Genomic DNA, 15,409 nt, shown 5'->3' on the forward strand with positions numbered 1-15,409 from the left:
TTTTTATTCCCAAACAGGTTTGCCAATGATAATATTTTCGGTCATCTGATTGGCTGATATGTTACGTCATTAGCAATGACGTAACCGTTAGGGTGCGTGATAGGATTATAACAATTATGCAGAATCACTTTTCATCAACCCATCGTTGTTGGCTCAATCGGTAAGGTTAGCGTAATATACAATTATAGAGTTGTGGGTTCAAGTCTCAGTTTATTCCGTTTTTTGCCTTTATAAATAGTGAGGCAAAGCAATAAAAACTAAAAGTCTAATTGTTTGTGACCTCTTTCCAAGCTGATAATGACGTAGAACATATCAGCCATTGAGAAGAACGGAAATATAAGAAATTGCAAACCTGTTTGGGAATAAAAATTTCGCCCCCGGGCATGCGCTAAGTCATCGCCGAAATCACACGCATGGTATAAATTAGAGCAATGACCGCATGTAGTCACGGATCCATCCAGTGGCGGATCCAGGGCCCCCTGTAAAAACACGTTAATTTTAGGTTTTTTTTTAGATGCCCCCCCCCCCACCTGGCGTTCAAGGGGGGGGGGGTGCGATTTTTCAAATTTTCGAGAGCCCCCCCCCCCAAAAAAAAAAAAAAAAAAAAAAAAAAAATAGTGCTCACTACCCCCAATCCCCCCAAATGTTGTTCTTGCTTAAGATGATCGCAGAGACCTATTAATATCTCACCTATTTCACGAATCAGTTTTTACAAGAGCTTTTGTCCTCACAACCATTTTAAACCTCAGATTTCCTCAAACCACTTTATGTTTCAGAGATGGGTGATTCGCTGAATCGTGGACTATCGGGAGGAGAGAAGAAGAGAGCTAACATTGGATGTGAGCTTCTCACTGATCCCTCTATACTGCTTCTAGATGTGAGTATATACCAGTGGCCTAGCTAGCCTTAGGCAACGTGCTCTCAACCCCGGGTCCCAACCGGGTGCCCCACGATGTGTTTTGTTGGTATTGTTTAGGAAGTCGGAGGTAAAATGTGTTCTTTATGCCTTTGCAATAGGCCTTAATTGATCCATTTCAGTATTTAATTTGAATAATAACAGAATAAATTGTCATGGTTTTTCTTTTTGCTCTATTGCTTAGCTCCTTGCAAATATGCCTAGCTGTAGTGGCGTCACGTGGGGGGGGGGGGGCAATGACACCGGTGTTACTCAGTTGATGAAAGTCGAAAATGTCACCAGAAATTACCATTACCATCATAGTGGTGGTAGTAGTAGTAGTAGTAGTAATAGTAGTAGGCGGATGATAAAGGAGGAGGAGAAGGAGATGTTACTCAATGCGTGATATATATTTTATTTCGTCATTAGGCCTACAGTTTTTTTAAAGTAGATATTTAAATGCTAATTTTATTGGAGGAGCTCGCGAATTTGAATGTTTTTTTAAACAGATATATGGCGCCATACAAATGCTGTGAGTCATCATCATCATCATATTCATTGATTTTAATAACTAACTTTATTTTCAATATTGCAAAGTTGAAACTTTGATTCGACAAGGTTATCAAAATTCAATGCTTGGAAACATGCGAAGTAATGATTATTATAAATTACAAAACGCTTAAATACAGCCCTGGCATAGCACCTGAAGAGCTCTCCGAACGCTGCTGAGATGTGTGACATCACAGTATGGACATGATTTGCACAAGCACACGATGTCCCATGACATCTTACACATTTTCAGTGCCTTTATTTTCATCTTCTCTTGAGTTATTTCTCTTACTTCACTACCATCAGGCTAAATGTATAATCTATTGCCTCACTCTAACCGCGCATGGTTTTATTTTGATGACAAATGCAGCGAATCAAAAATAAAGGAATCTGTCGCTTGTAAACAAAATAAGACGCCATTGTATATTCAGCTCCACACACCGCGGTATGTTCGGCGTTTCAAGAGGGAACAAATGCCGTCCTCAATATCATTCCGGGGGTTTTTAAATTTGAAAGTCTGGTTTCTTTAATTGTTTATTAACCCCTATCCTGTGTATTTACAAACAAAAGATTTTAGTTATCAGAATCGGTTTCATATCCCCTTTTGAATAGTTGAAATGCCATCACATTTATATACACTAAACTCATTATAATTTGACAAATAATAGCTTTGCAATTATGTTCATTCTTTATCTGATGTCGTCTGCTTGGGCAGTATTGGTCCATATTGTGACGTCATTAAAACATCGTTATTTTTCTGGCGAATCTCTCGAATATCCCAGCTGCTATGGTGGTGGTTGTATTTGTATTTTTATAAATCACCCGATATGTAGTTGACCTAAAACTTGTACGATGGCCATCCGTTCTAGTGATACATTAGTTGACATATTTGTGATTTTCTTTGAATTTCCACTTTAAGAAATAAAGTTTTATGTATTTAAAGGTTATGCAATTTTGCAAATTAACTTTCCAGATCCTGCGTCTATACCGATTCAATTACATAATGCCAAAAAACATGTTTAGCGTCCTTCTTTTTTGAAAAATAGGAAGGAGGGGGCCCTTTTTTTTTCTTTCAAAATGGCCGCTCAAAAATTTTCCCTAACAGTCGGGCTATTTTTCAAGATGGCCACCGAAATGTGTTTTTTGTTGTTAGTTTTTTGTTTTTTAATCAGAAATAGATCTTTGTTCTTTTTCCTAAAAATATACAAAATTCATACAAAATTAAAAAAAAATAAAAATAAAAATAGGAGGCGGCCCCTAAAAAGGATGCGGGCGGGGACGCTAAACATGTATATTTTTTTAATGGCCTAAGTTATATTTCTATATATTCTTCTTCCCTTCCTTCATCCTGAAGATATGTTAAGATTGAGTTAATTTGATGCTCAAGTTAAACCAAAATGTGTTTCATTCTTTATAAGGAGCCTACATCTGGACTAGACTCCCGGACAGCCTATGAGCTGCTAAAGACGTTGAAAGAATACGCCGTTTCTTCCGGAAAGACTGTAATCACATCTATTCACCAGCCTTCCAGTCGAGTGTTTCAACTTTTTGATTGTTTACTTCTGCTCTCTGAGGGGCAGGTATGTATTAAGCTATATCTTTCTTAATCCATTGACATTTAAAATCTCTCACCAGCAGCTCCATCTCTGTGAAACAATCCGATCCTTTTCTCTCCAAACAGCCATGGCCCTTCAATCTTTCAAAGCCATAATTAAGACCCACCTTACGCTTGTCGGTTACAATTAAGTTTCCCTTCTTAGAGTTCAACTTTCATATTCATTTAATTTGGAGCTTTGAAGTGAAATTGTTTTTAGGCGCCTTGAGAAACTCGAGAGATATATGTGCACTTTATAAATATTGTAATTATTATTATTATTATTATTATTATTATTATAATAATTATTATTATTATTATTGTTATTATTATTATTATTATTATCAATATCATTATTATCCCCAGGGTTGATAGAGGAAATAACTCCCGTTCCTGCAGCTAATGAGCTAATAGGGGACAAATCTTGAATGTTCATCATAATAAAAATTGAAGCTTCCGCCATTACTTTTTCAGAGAGAAACATATTACATGTATCCCCATAGGATTAGTGTAGGAAATCATTCCGTTTCAGAAGCTAATGAGTTAAAGGGCAATTCAACCCTTGTAATAAGTAGATTCGTAAAAGCAGAAAAAATAACAGAAATAGAATGGCAAAAGTTTGAAATGAAACGGACCAATAGTAATGAAGTTATGAATGTTTGAAATATGAGATCACTAAGTCTATGCGAATCTCAACTTGGTGGGTTGGTTAGTGGATTGTGATGTTGGACGTAATTGACAAAAATATCATTAATTTCTGTTTTTCTCGTACGTTCCTTCTCCCTTGGGGCACTACTCAAAATATATTATAGATAGCATATTATTATAGGTCCTCCTGAGCCATGAATTTTGGAAAATTTAAATGTTAGTCATTTTATATGTTGGAATAGATGGGAGAGTATTCCGGTACTACATCACATTGGCATTACCGCTTCAGCCAATTTGAAGTGCGCATACGTAAAGTGATTGCATATTTTACAAAATCATAACTTTCTTATATTTAATCTGATTTAATTGCAACTTTCATCAGTTTGCTTCTCTTATTTTACTGCTTTCGTTTAGAATAGTTGAAAATTCTGATTTTTTTTTTCCATTCTGGACTATTTCTTCGTTTATGGACTGTAAAAAAAACACAGAAAATGCTATTTAATACTTTTTTTTATTAAGCCCTTTTTAAACCAAAAAGTCACAAATCTCTGTCATAAATTAGTAGAAACAATGGTATTTGTTCCTTTTTATTTCCTATCTTGTGCAAGAACAAAATGATATTTCTCTCAACCTTTCTTCATGATCATGCATTCACTCTCTTTTCATGTACCTCGTCTTAAAACACAAAGCGATTAAAACATATCAGAAAATTATATTCATTATGCATCATGTAGTACGTTTGATTTTGATTTTATTGTTAAATCACCAATTGACAGTTAACATAATTACAAATGTCATATTTATTCCTTTGGACAGTATTCAATAGTTATCTTAAATGAATTAACAATTCATGTGTAATTTATTAATTGATTATTGTGCAATTAATGAACTATTTTAAGATTAAGCAGAACCATCACTAAAAGGGTAACAATAAATTTGTAATTGATTCTGGCTACTGGTATCTTTCACATAGCCTTGAAGAAAAGTAAAAGAAAAACCCAGAACCTGACAATTAAACAAATTTGGTGTAAATCTGGATTTCTGCTGTCCAGATTGAAATAATTTGTTGTCTATTCGGGTTGGATTTCCAACATCATGAATGTTTTGGGTGCATCAGCTTCGCCATTACTTTTTTTAAGAGAGAAACATAAGGAATTACATTATCTACTTGCAAGGTAAAAAGAAAAGTAAACGAGGGCACGAATCATTAGAAAAAGAAGAATAATTAGGGCTCATCATATCCAAACGTGCAGCTTCCGACATTACTTTTGAGAGAGAAAATTGAAAAGTTATATAATCTACATGTCCGGTAAAGCAAAGAGTATCAACGAGGTTCAGTGTCACGCATATAAAGTCGATGAATCGAATCAAGAATTCATGAAACGTCACACTACTTTGTAAGAAAAGAAAATATGAATGACGAAATAGGGAAAACTGTTCGTTGATTGAAAACAGTGGATTGATATACTTTTAAATATCTCTTACCTTTACGGTGTCATCCATACAAAATTCAATATTTTTCTAGAATCATGAATTTAGAAGTTTGAATTCAACGTCGTAGTTTGCATCAAGTATGGAAGCTACATGTATATACATAATACAGAATATTGTTCGTTGATCATCAAAAAGCTGTTTTTGTTTATATTTATTTATTTATGTATTAATTTGTTATCATTATCATTTTTTTAATTTTTTTTTTTTAATTAAAAAAAAAAAAAATTGGGGGGGGGGGGAACGTGAGCAATCATTTTGATCACTATGAATTCAGCGCAATTTTCGGTTTTTCCTTAACTATGTATTTTTCTTTTTCCCCTCTCTCTCTTTCTCTCTCTCTTTCTCTCTCTCTTTCTCTCTCTTTCTCTCTCTTTCTCTCTCTTTCTCTCTCTCTCTCTTTCTCTCTCACTCTCTCTCTCTTTTTTTCTATATATATATATATATATATATATATATATATATATCTATCTAGGTTGTATACTCCGGAGATGCTGACCAGGTGGTTGATTACTTTGCTCGGTTAGGACTCCAATGCCCGCCGCACTATAATCCAGCCGACTATATATGTATGTTGGTTCTAGGAAACCTACTCCCTGGATAACCACCCCCGGATAACCACCCCAAGGATAACCATCCTCAGACAACTACCCCCTACGACAACTATCCTCTAGGACAACTACCCCCAGACAACTATCCTAGGGGAGTTTTCTGGAGGGTAGTTATCCGGGGGTAGTTGTCCGGGGGTAGTTGTCCTAGGAGTTAGTTGTCCGGGGGTAGTTTTCCTAGGGGGTAGTCGTCCTAGACGGTGGTTGTCCTAGAGGGTGATTATCTTATTGGTGGTTATCCGGGGTGGATTTCCAGGGGATATGTGTCCGGATACGATGTATGTTTTGTGGCATTTATCGAGAGAAAGACGACAAATCTAGCAATGTATTAAAGGATATCAACATACATAATGACTAGTTTTTGTACATAATCTCCAGTTGATATGGAGAATGCTCAAATAAAAAAGTAGACGTGAAATAAATTCGAATTCTTAGTATTCAATTAACATACATCAGATTTTACTAACTTCAAAACATCCCTTATACCAGCCAGGTGTTATAACTTTATATTGTAAATTAATTATGAACTTATAGAGAAGCCTTTGGAAAAAAAAACATTTTAGAAAGAGGTAATGAGGCACGGGGATATCAGCCACTGCGGAGATAGCACTAGTACAATGTACATACATCCTCCAAATATCTACAGGTCTTTTACACATGGGACGTTCCACTGTGCATTTTAGAATAATCACTGCCAAATGGATGGATAGGCTTCATGAATACATCTTGTTTGCCCTCATGAGAAGAACACTTTCAACTGCGTATCATAAATGTACCGCCGGTGCATAAGCGAATAATGATCAAATAACTTTCATGACCACGTATCCAGCGGTCGTCTCGATGGATTTCACAGTTTTGTACAAATGTCCATGCGCAGCTCATGTGGTATCTCCGAAGTGGCTTATGATCTCAGTGACACACTAAGATTTCAATCGTTTATTAGCTACATCTGATGGATTAATACATTTGTAATGTTAATCTATTCCAGTGGATATAGTGAAAGGGACCGAAGAGGAACGGGAGAAGATCCACACCGCAGCTAAGGCGCAGTCATGGAATCATCACTACCGCGGAGAGCACACACCCACCTTTGTCCAAAAAACGTTTGAATCGATGGCGGAAAATGAAATGAGAGAGCCACGTGGGAGCATTAATCGCGGTAAGTCCATCCATATTTGCCGAATTTGTTGACCGGTTAGGTTTGACGTTAGGTGCCTAGATAGGTGCGGATTTGGGATGGAGTTGGAGAGGAGATGGTTGTCATGCTGGGTGTTGGTTTGGAAGGTTAATCTCATGTTGGGTGGAGTGCGGAGTTGGGTGCGACGTTGAGTGCTAAGTTTTGTGCTGGGATTGGTTAAAATTGGATTTTATTTTAGGGGGGGGGGGGGGTCACTTACAGAGCCGACTTGGGTACCGAGATGGTTGTCATTGTAGTCGCTGATTTTGTGTCAGAATGGATCACGAATGGGTGCCGAATTGGATGCCGAGGTAGAGACCCAGTTGGGCCAGTACCGAGATTATTTCCGATATGGGTGATCAGTTTGGTGCAGAGATAGGTTACGACTCAGATGAAAGTGGGTGCCGAATTCGATTCATGGCTAACTGCCAAGTTGTGTTTCTTGTTGGGTAAAGTGTGGGTGACGAGTTGCGTACCGAAATGGTTGCGATTGTAGTTGCCGATTTTGTGTCAGAATGGATGACGAATGGGTGCCGATATGGTCGCCGAGTTGGGTGCCACTTTGGCTGCCAAGGTTGCTGTCAAGATGGGTTTCAAGGTAAAGGGCGATTAGAGTACCAAGATGGATGTCGATACGATGTCCAGTTATGTGCCAGGCAGGATGACGAATGGGTGCCGATTTGGTCGCCGAGTTGGGTGCCACTTTGGCTGTCAAGATGGGTTTCAAGGTAAAGGGCGATTAGATTACCAAGATGGATGTCGATACGATGTCCAGTTATGTGCCAGGCAGGATGACGAATGGGTGCCGATTTGGTCGCCGAGTTGGGTGCCACTTTGGCTGTCAAGATGGGTTTCAAGGTAAAGGGCGATTAGAGTACCATGATGGATGTCGATACGATGTCCAGTTATGTGTCAGGCAGGATGACGAATGGGTGCAAATATATTTGCGGAAATGGTTGCCGAGTTCGTTGGGTATCATGTTGGGTGCCAAAGCGGGTTGATGATATTAGCACTAAGATGGGTTAAATGGTGAATGGCAATTTGGGCGGGAAGATGGAAGTCGAGATTCCACATGCCGGAGAGGGCACTATAATGTTTAAAATAACATTCTGTCATTGCCTTTACGTTATACGTAAAGGCCTGAATTCACAAAGCAAGGTTTGAGCTCAAACCTCCTTTTGTTTTGCCAAACCTCCTTTTGTTCTTTACAAACCAGGTTTGTAAAAAAAAACGCGTAAAACGCATCATATGACGTACGAAAACCAAGGTTTGTCGACAAACCTCCTTTGTGAATTCGGGCCACAGGGCTTTACATCACATTACTTCCTGATACTAATTACTTCCTGCGTTTCTCCCATACGTTTCCCGCTTTGATTGGGAAATACAGCTTTATCGGTTGGGAGCTTGCAGAACGGCAGCTTTGACAATTCCGTCTTCGTCGACTGCGTCATTGACGAGGCTGATGACCAAGTGAGAAGCCCATCTGCAGGCCACGTGACCACTAACAGTTCACACACCAATGGTAACTCGTCGCAAAACAACTGCGTCATGGCATCCCTCAATACATCGGTATGCCGTGATCTACAAGCCAAAACAACCAAGGAAAGTCAGAAGTTTCACGCTGACCCGTACGCAAACGCAGATAAATGGCCGACGGGATATTTCCACCAGCTCCTTACGTTGACCCACAGGAACTTTAAACAGAACCGATATTTGGTTCTTTCCAAGCTTGATATCTCAAAGCATATAATGATGGCGTGTGTTACGGGGGCACTGTGGTTCCAAGTAACGTTCGCAGAGGAAAATATCAGAGATATTTCCGGATTGGTAAGTAAAAAAGTTTGGTATATCAACCCTTATCCATTTCATCCCCAAGCTGTACTGATTTTTTTTTCTAGGCATCCGAACAGAATAGTTGAGGGAAGGGGCGGGGGGGGGGGGGAAGAAAATAACCTCATTTCAATCCCATCCTACATACTCTACCGAATAGTATTGTGAATATGTTTTGGTTTATTAGATGAGTACAATATGAGCACATATTGTTATTATATAATCATTAATATCCTCCGTTTCCTCCTCCTCCTCCTCCTCCTCCTCCTCCTCCTTCTCCTCCTCCTCCTTCTCCTCCTCCTCCTCCTCATCATCATCATTACTATTTTATTATTGGTATCAATATTAAAATTTGTATATCCCCACCAGATGTTCTTCATGTCTGCCTACTGGGGATTTGAATCGATTTACAGCAGCCTGACATCGTGTAAGTGCCATTCACATCATTATCAAAAAATTTCCGTTTAAGCATTCAGTTATGTTCTAGTCACTAGATGATACAAAAGCTTATTCCATGCAAACAGATATGCGATTTTTTTTGTTTGCGTATGCCAGATTGGTGGTTTGTTTTCTTTTTAAATATACACCGCAGATTCGATTTTACAAAAAAAGCAGAATGGTAAAACAGACCCTTTTGAGCTGTTGGGTTCTTGCTGAAAGAGACATGCACGAATAATATTGTGGGGATTACACAGCATATTTGGCATGAAGGTTTGACCCAAACACATCACCTACTATCTCTGTCTCCTTCGAATATGAGGGCGAAAGAAGAACAATCCCTTTTTGCTAGAAACATTACTTCTAGGATATTCTTTCAACATTAAAACGATGAAAAGAGCACACAAAATATTTCACCTTTACCCGAACACTGCCTTCTCTTTAATTGATTTCCTGTTATGAATTCTCTATCCATGCAGTTCAACTTGAACGCGCTGTGTTGGCCAAGGAACGTGCGGCTGGTGCCTACAGACTATCGGTTTATTTCATGTCAAAGGTCATTGGAGTACTTCCTCTGTTTTCCACATTGACTATAGTCTCCGTGACTATTACGTTTTGGATGGCTGGGCTTCATAAATCCGTCTTAGTATTCTTCTGTTACGTTGCGACTCTTCTACTTAACGTGCAGGCCGGGCAGGTAAGTGTCCCTTTAAAGTAATACTGAACAGACGAACTTCCTGCTTTAGCATATACTGTTTATCACACAGCGCCATCTCATGGTCAACTTTCCAACAGTGCGTAACCCAATACCTAGCTAATTTCCACTTCGCAGACAAGGGATCTGATGCGAGAAACAACAGTGCAGCTCGGTGCTAAAAGAGATTTCGCGATAGTGCTTCTAGTGCAGTATGAATTTAATAAAAAGATCTTTGCCTTCGATTGAATTAAGTCCATGCACCGTAAGCGGACAAATGCAGGGGGGAGGTGTCCCTTTAAAGCGATACTGAACAGATGAACTTCCTGCCTTAGCATACTGTTTATCACACAGCGCCTTCTTAATATGGTCAACTTTCCAACAGTGCGTAGCCCAAAATCTAGCTAATTTCCACTTCGCAGACAAGAGACCTGATGCGAGAACCCAACAGCGCAGCTCGGCGCTAGAAATCGTTCTGCAAAATGAAATCCTTCCGTTAACTTGTGCCTACACTGCAAAAACAAGGGTGTTAAATTCAACACCATTGGTGTTAATTTTAACACTTTCCCGGTATCTATATCGGAAAACACCAGCTTATGTTAATTAACAACAGGGTTCGGAATTAAATAATTCAATTCCACTCTTGGTGTTAATATTTGACAACTCCTACTGGTGTAGATTAACACCAATATCAGGAATCACAACAAAATCAATTCCACTTTTGGTGTTTACATTCTTGTTGATCCATTAGAGATTTTTCTATGGGTTTATAATGGTCCCATATTCCATATTCCTTATTATCGACCATTATCGACCAGGGTAGAAGAACCAGTGGTAAACTGATAATTCATAATCGATGTTGGCAAATGTCCACCAATAGGTATATTCGAATCTCCATTGCATTAAATCCATCACACATATCATTTGAAGTAAATTTAAGATTAACATTTAAAGGTACTATGTCCCTTTTGCAGCCAACCTCAAATGCTGTAGAACTTTGCAGGAATTATGAATATGTCATGTATGTCCTATCTGTGAAATTTAAACGTTAGCAGTGTCCTCATATTCAAATTATGCAAGGAAACCCGTTTACTGGCTAGACTTCACTGTCAGACACTATTGAGTGACTGACTCGCTTTTTTTCATCTTTGGTAATGAAATACATGAAAAGAGTTGTAAAGGGTACATGAGCATTTGTCTACATCAATAACCCACTTCTTGTGATGGCCAAGATTAAACTGATTGAATCTTTGCGCAGCATAAAACGTATGACCATTCGGTACAATTGTCTGAAAATCAAGACTATTACTTTTGTGCTCTATATAGCCCTAAAGTCGATTTGACAACTAATAGTCGTTATTTTCCCACTTGAAGACATTTTCAAGCCCCACATTTTATAGGGAAGTTCTAAATTAGTATTATCTTTCAAATGCAGTTGGAATTTAACTTTTTCATTTTTTGGGCCTGCAAATGGGACATAGTACCTTTAAATGATAGAGGCTGGTAAACGAATATATAATAACCATGCATGTTGTTTCTTAGTTAGTAATCATATAATCAATATATCTATTACTAAAACGTTATCGTAATTGTAACAAGATCGGACAAATAATCTATTGGTCAATAATTGCCAAAGGAAAATACAAATCACAAAATGGATGTGCATTGTCATAATTTGCTTAACAAATCATGATATCGGTAAATGTATTTGTCTGTAAACACGTGTAAAGTAATCATTAAGCGCGCATACACTTTGTGAAAACTTATTCGACCAATCAACCACCTTAAGAAATCACGTGATGATACTTTCAACACCGATCATAAAACTACACCATATTACACCCAGTAATTATTAATGCATGCTTAAATTTGACTGGTGTTAAAAATAACACCACTGGTGTCAAAATAACACCAATGGTTTCAAAAAAATTGATCACCATACTGGTGTAAGCATTTCTACATCCTGGTTTTTACAATGTACATGTAAATAGTTCTGATTAAAATTGCACGCTTGGCAAACGAGACACCGTGCAAAGAGGCAAAGATTAAGCGTGTTCAGCGCAGTAGGGTATATTTGTGAAGTGGCTACACTATAATCTTTGTAAATTACGTATTATGATTTGTTGTTTATACCACCAGGCTATTGGACGGTTTATCAGCGCAGCTTGCTCAAATATACGACAAGCAATCACAACCTCTGCTTTGACTATGCTGACCTCTATGCTTCTAGGGGGCTTCTATGTACAGAATTTACCCATATTCCTCTTCTGGTTGCGATATATCAGCTTCACTTCATACGTGTATAGAGCTCTTCTCTCTACTGTCTTTGTCTTGGTTCCACAAACTATTAGGTAAGGATTCATAAGGGGTGGATGGGGGAGGGGGAGGGGCAGGGTGGGGGTTCCGATCATGGGCCGTTTCTCGTTGTCTTCTATGTCATGCATGGTCTTAACCCTATTTTAACCGGTGATTTTAACTGGGCTATTTCAGACCAGATTTGTACTGGGGGGGGGGGGGGGGGGTGGGGGGGGGGTCAGCCGTTTCACAGCCGATCGCCGCAAAAATTTGCATGCATGTCAGATGAAGTATAAAGAGTACTATGGTAATTTCATTTTTTTGAAAAATTTACTCATTTATATATTTATGGTAATTTATGCAAATAAGGTCTAAAATTCATTTTTTACCCATAAATCATATATTATTCATATTCGTTAGACCATTTAGAATAATAAGACGACAAATAAATTGGAAGAGCCAGGTAATTCCTTATGTTATCTGTTGTTTTGAAAATGTCTTTTGTCTTTCACTGTTTTTTTAACTTATGTATTTTAAATACAATTCAAATATTTTGACCCTAAACAAGCACCTAAACTTTAAACAAGACTAAATAACCAATATTTATTTTCTTTTTAGGAAAAATGATATTTCCATTTGTTTTGTACACAAATCACAAAAAAATGAGCGATTTTCGGGCTGACATGCAAAGACAAAAGGTCACGTGATTTTGTAACATTACGTCCAATTTTCAAAAAGATTGTTTTAAAAGATGCGTAAGACTCGGAAGAAAAAAGTCATGAAAGGAAAGCTTTATATCTGCCGTGGTTTCGGAGTAGTCGCTAAACTACAACAGGGGGTCAAATTGACCCCCTGTTGTAGTCAACATAAGGTTAAAAACTCGCATGTAATAATGGAAAAGGTAATTGTTACCTACTACATTCCCGAACTTGGAATTTAAGGATTGCTTTTTTATGTTGCTGCTGTACTTGTTCAATTTCTATTTCCATAACATATTTTAGATCGAAATAGTAAATCATATTTAGTGTAATGATCGGTATTTTCATGGCCAATTTCTTCTGTGATTTTTTTTCCACACTGACCTAAAAAGTATGGGAAGCTCGCATATTATATGTATGACCTTTACAACCCAACCTTCTCTCTATCTTTCTGTTTGTTTATTTGTCTCGGCAGCTGTAACACGACAGTCATCTCGGAGTTTGGAGATTGTCTTTCATTGAGCAAAGCAGACGACATCAGTACCAACATGAGCGCAATATCGGGCGCTATCGTATCGAATTCCACGTCGATCACAAGTACGCGTGGAATTTTAAATGAAGCACAGATCGTCGAGGTCTTGCTGAATTTCAGTTTTCCTATTTGGGGCTCCTACATGGCACTTGTCGGATTCACTGTCACGTTCAACTTTCTGGCGTATTTGATGCTTAGATTCCGCAGACCACAGCTGTGACCTGGATCCGTTACATGGCACTGTAATGAGTATGAACTAACGACTTAATAAGATATAATTTCTGTTTCTATATATAACCTTGTATCACTGTATGATATAACGTTTTTATACGCCTTCAAATGACTTTGGATATTATTGCCCCGGTTTTATCGCTCAGTATACAGTGAATAAATCCTACCAGGTACCTATTTACTACACCTTGGTCGAGTGCGGCAAATGTAGACTCCTGAACGATATGATCATGACAGGAGAAACCATTGTGGTCGTGTCGCGGTCATCATCATCAGATTCGTCGTCGTTGTCGTTCAATGATCACTGACCATCGTATCAGCAGTGGCAGTTATCCACTACTTGACCAATCGAGGAATGACGGGTCTGGAGATCAATGAACAACAAAAACGCTGAGCTCTGGTCAGATCCTTGCGTTTGTCACACTGTCTGGAAGCAAGCGCAAAGATTGATCATGTCCTACATACAAATCGATGATATAAGATTTTAGAATCATTAACATGATAAAGAATTGACTCATTGTTATTGAAAAGCATATATTACACCCTTCCCCCTAATTAATGCTTTTCATTGTTAGCGATATTTCGTGTTATTGTTCTGCTATGCAAACTTGTTTGATGGACTCTCCTTCACATAGCCCCTTATTCACTATCAAACATATCGGTATAGTTGCTTTCGTGTTTAAGCTTGCAAGCATTCAACGCGTATTATTCAAACCGCAATAGTAACTTGTAATAATTTTATATCCTATGTATATACATGTATGTTTACAAATCCTTGCGTATGTATACATGTATACCAATTTTGGTATTCTTTATCACGCAGATTGAGCAAAGATCGTCTTCCAACTTTATTAAATGAACATCCGAAACAATATGAGGTTCATTATGAAAAAAAACATCTGAATAATCATGATTGTATACACATAATCTAAAAATTCTATACGTGTTATAAAATATTTTAATAATATGCAAGAGTATTTTTCTTGAAAATATTCGCATTTATATTTCGAGGATACCAAAGAATATGTATATATTATATTTATTCTAATTTGTATTTTGTTTTGTTGTCTTTGTTGAGTTTGTATATTCATGATTAAATATTGATGTTAACAAACCGGGCCTCATGCATGTTAGACCACCACTGTTCGTGAATTTGTGCAACACTGTAATAATATAAGAGATAAATAAATAAATAGATGAGTAACTGAATAAATAAATAAATAAATAAATGAACAAATGAATTAATAATTAATAGATAAATGAATAAATAAATATATATATACATAAATAAATGAATATTTGAGAAGGAATTCACGCCAAAGAGCTATACGAACTTCACCAAAAAAGGGGCCAAACACAAAAGTACAAAAAGCAATTGCAATCGGAAAGAGTTTTAATATCCATCTCTGGAAACTGTCTGTAGAATAATCAAAATATTCTCTTTCCACCTCTTGAATATTTACAGACCCACCGGAGTAAATATGTATTCATTTCACCTGTCTTGTCAAATACAATTGTGCGAACATGCAATTAATGCATACAGTGCTACCTAGCTAGCTGTAGCCAGCCTACAAGCAGTTTACCACCGCAAATGACAAGCCTTTACCAGTAAACACAAAGAACTGCAACATTAGAAACGTTATGATAAGCAAATGTAAATTCATGCAAACGTATTTCTTTCTAGATGTTTTCCAAATCTGGAGTTCTGTTTTCTGTCAGTAGTTTCATT

At 37.6% G+C, this 15,409-nt stretch overlaps 1 protein-coding gene across 2 annotated transcripts in view; it reads left to right on the plus strand.

Annotated features, from left to right (window-relative positions):
* The window catches only part of LOC762449 (ABC transporter G family member 14), a 29,653-nt gene extending 14,854 nt beyond the window's left edge, over positions 1-14,799 (plus strand). For both annotated transcript variants that reach the window (XM_030986620.1, XM_030986619.1), the window contains exons 5-13: positions 777-877; positions 2,863-3,024; positions 5,653-5,746; positions 6,774-6,944; positions 8,350-8,789; positions 9,162-9,219; positions 9,710-9,927; positions 12,064-12,275; positions 13,393-14,799. In XM_030986620.1, the coding sequence (XP_030842480.1) occupies positions 777-877; positions 2,863-3,024; positions 5,653-5,746; positions 6,774-6,944; positions 8,350-8,789; positions 9,162-9,219; positions 9,710-9,927; positions 12,064-12,275; positions 13,393-13,669 (1,733 nt within the window). In that variant the 3' untranslated portion in view covers positions 13,670-14,799. The remainder of the gene's footprint in view (positions 1-776; positions 878-2,862; positions 3,025-5,652; positions 5,747-6,773; positions 6,945-8,349; positions 8,790-9,161; positions 9,220-9,709; positions 9,928-12,063; positions 12,276-13,392) is intronic.
* Positions 14,800-15,409: the final 610 nt, after the last annotated feature.

The sequence above is a fragment of the Strongylocentrotus purpuratus genome, unplaced genomic scaffold, assembly GCF_000002235.5.
Source record: "Strongylocentrotus purpuratus isolate Spur 01 unplaced genomic scaffold, Spur_5.0 spur5_scaffold_16, whole genome shotgun sequence".
NCBI classification, from domain to species: Eukaryota; Metazoa; Echinodermata; class Echinoidea; order Camarodonta; family Strongylocentrotidae; genus Strongylocentrotus; species Strongylocentrotus purpuratus.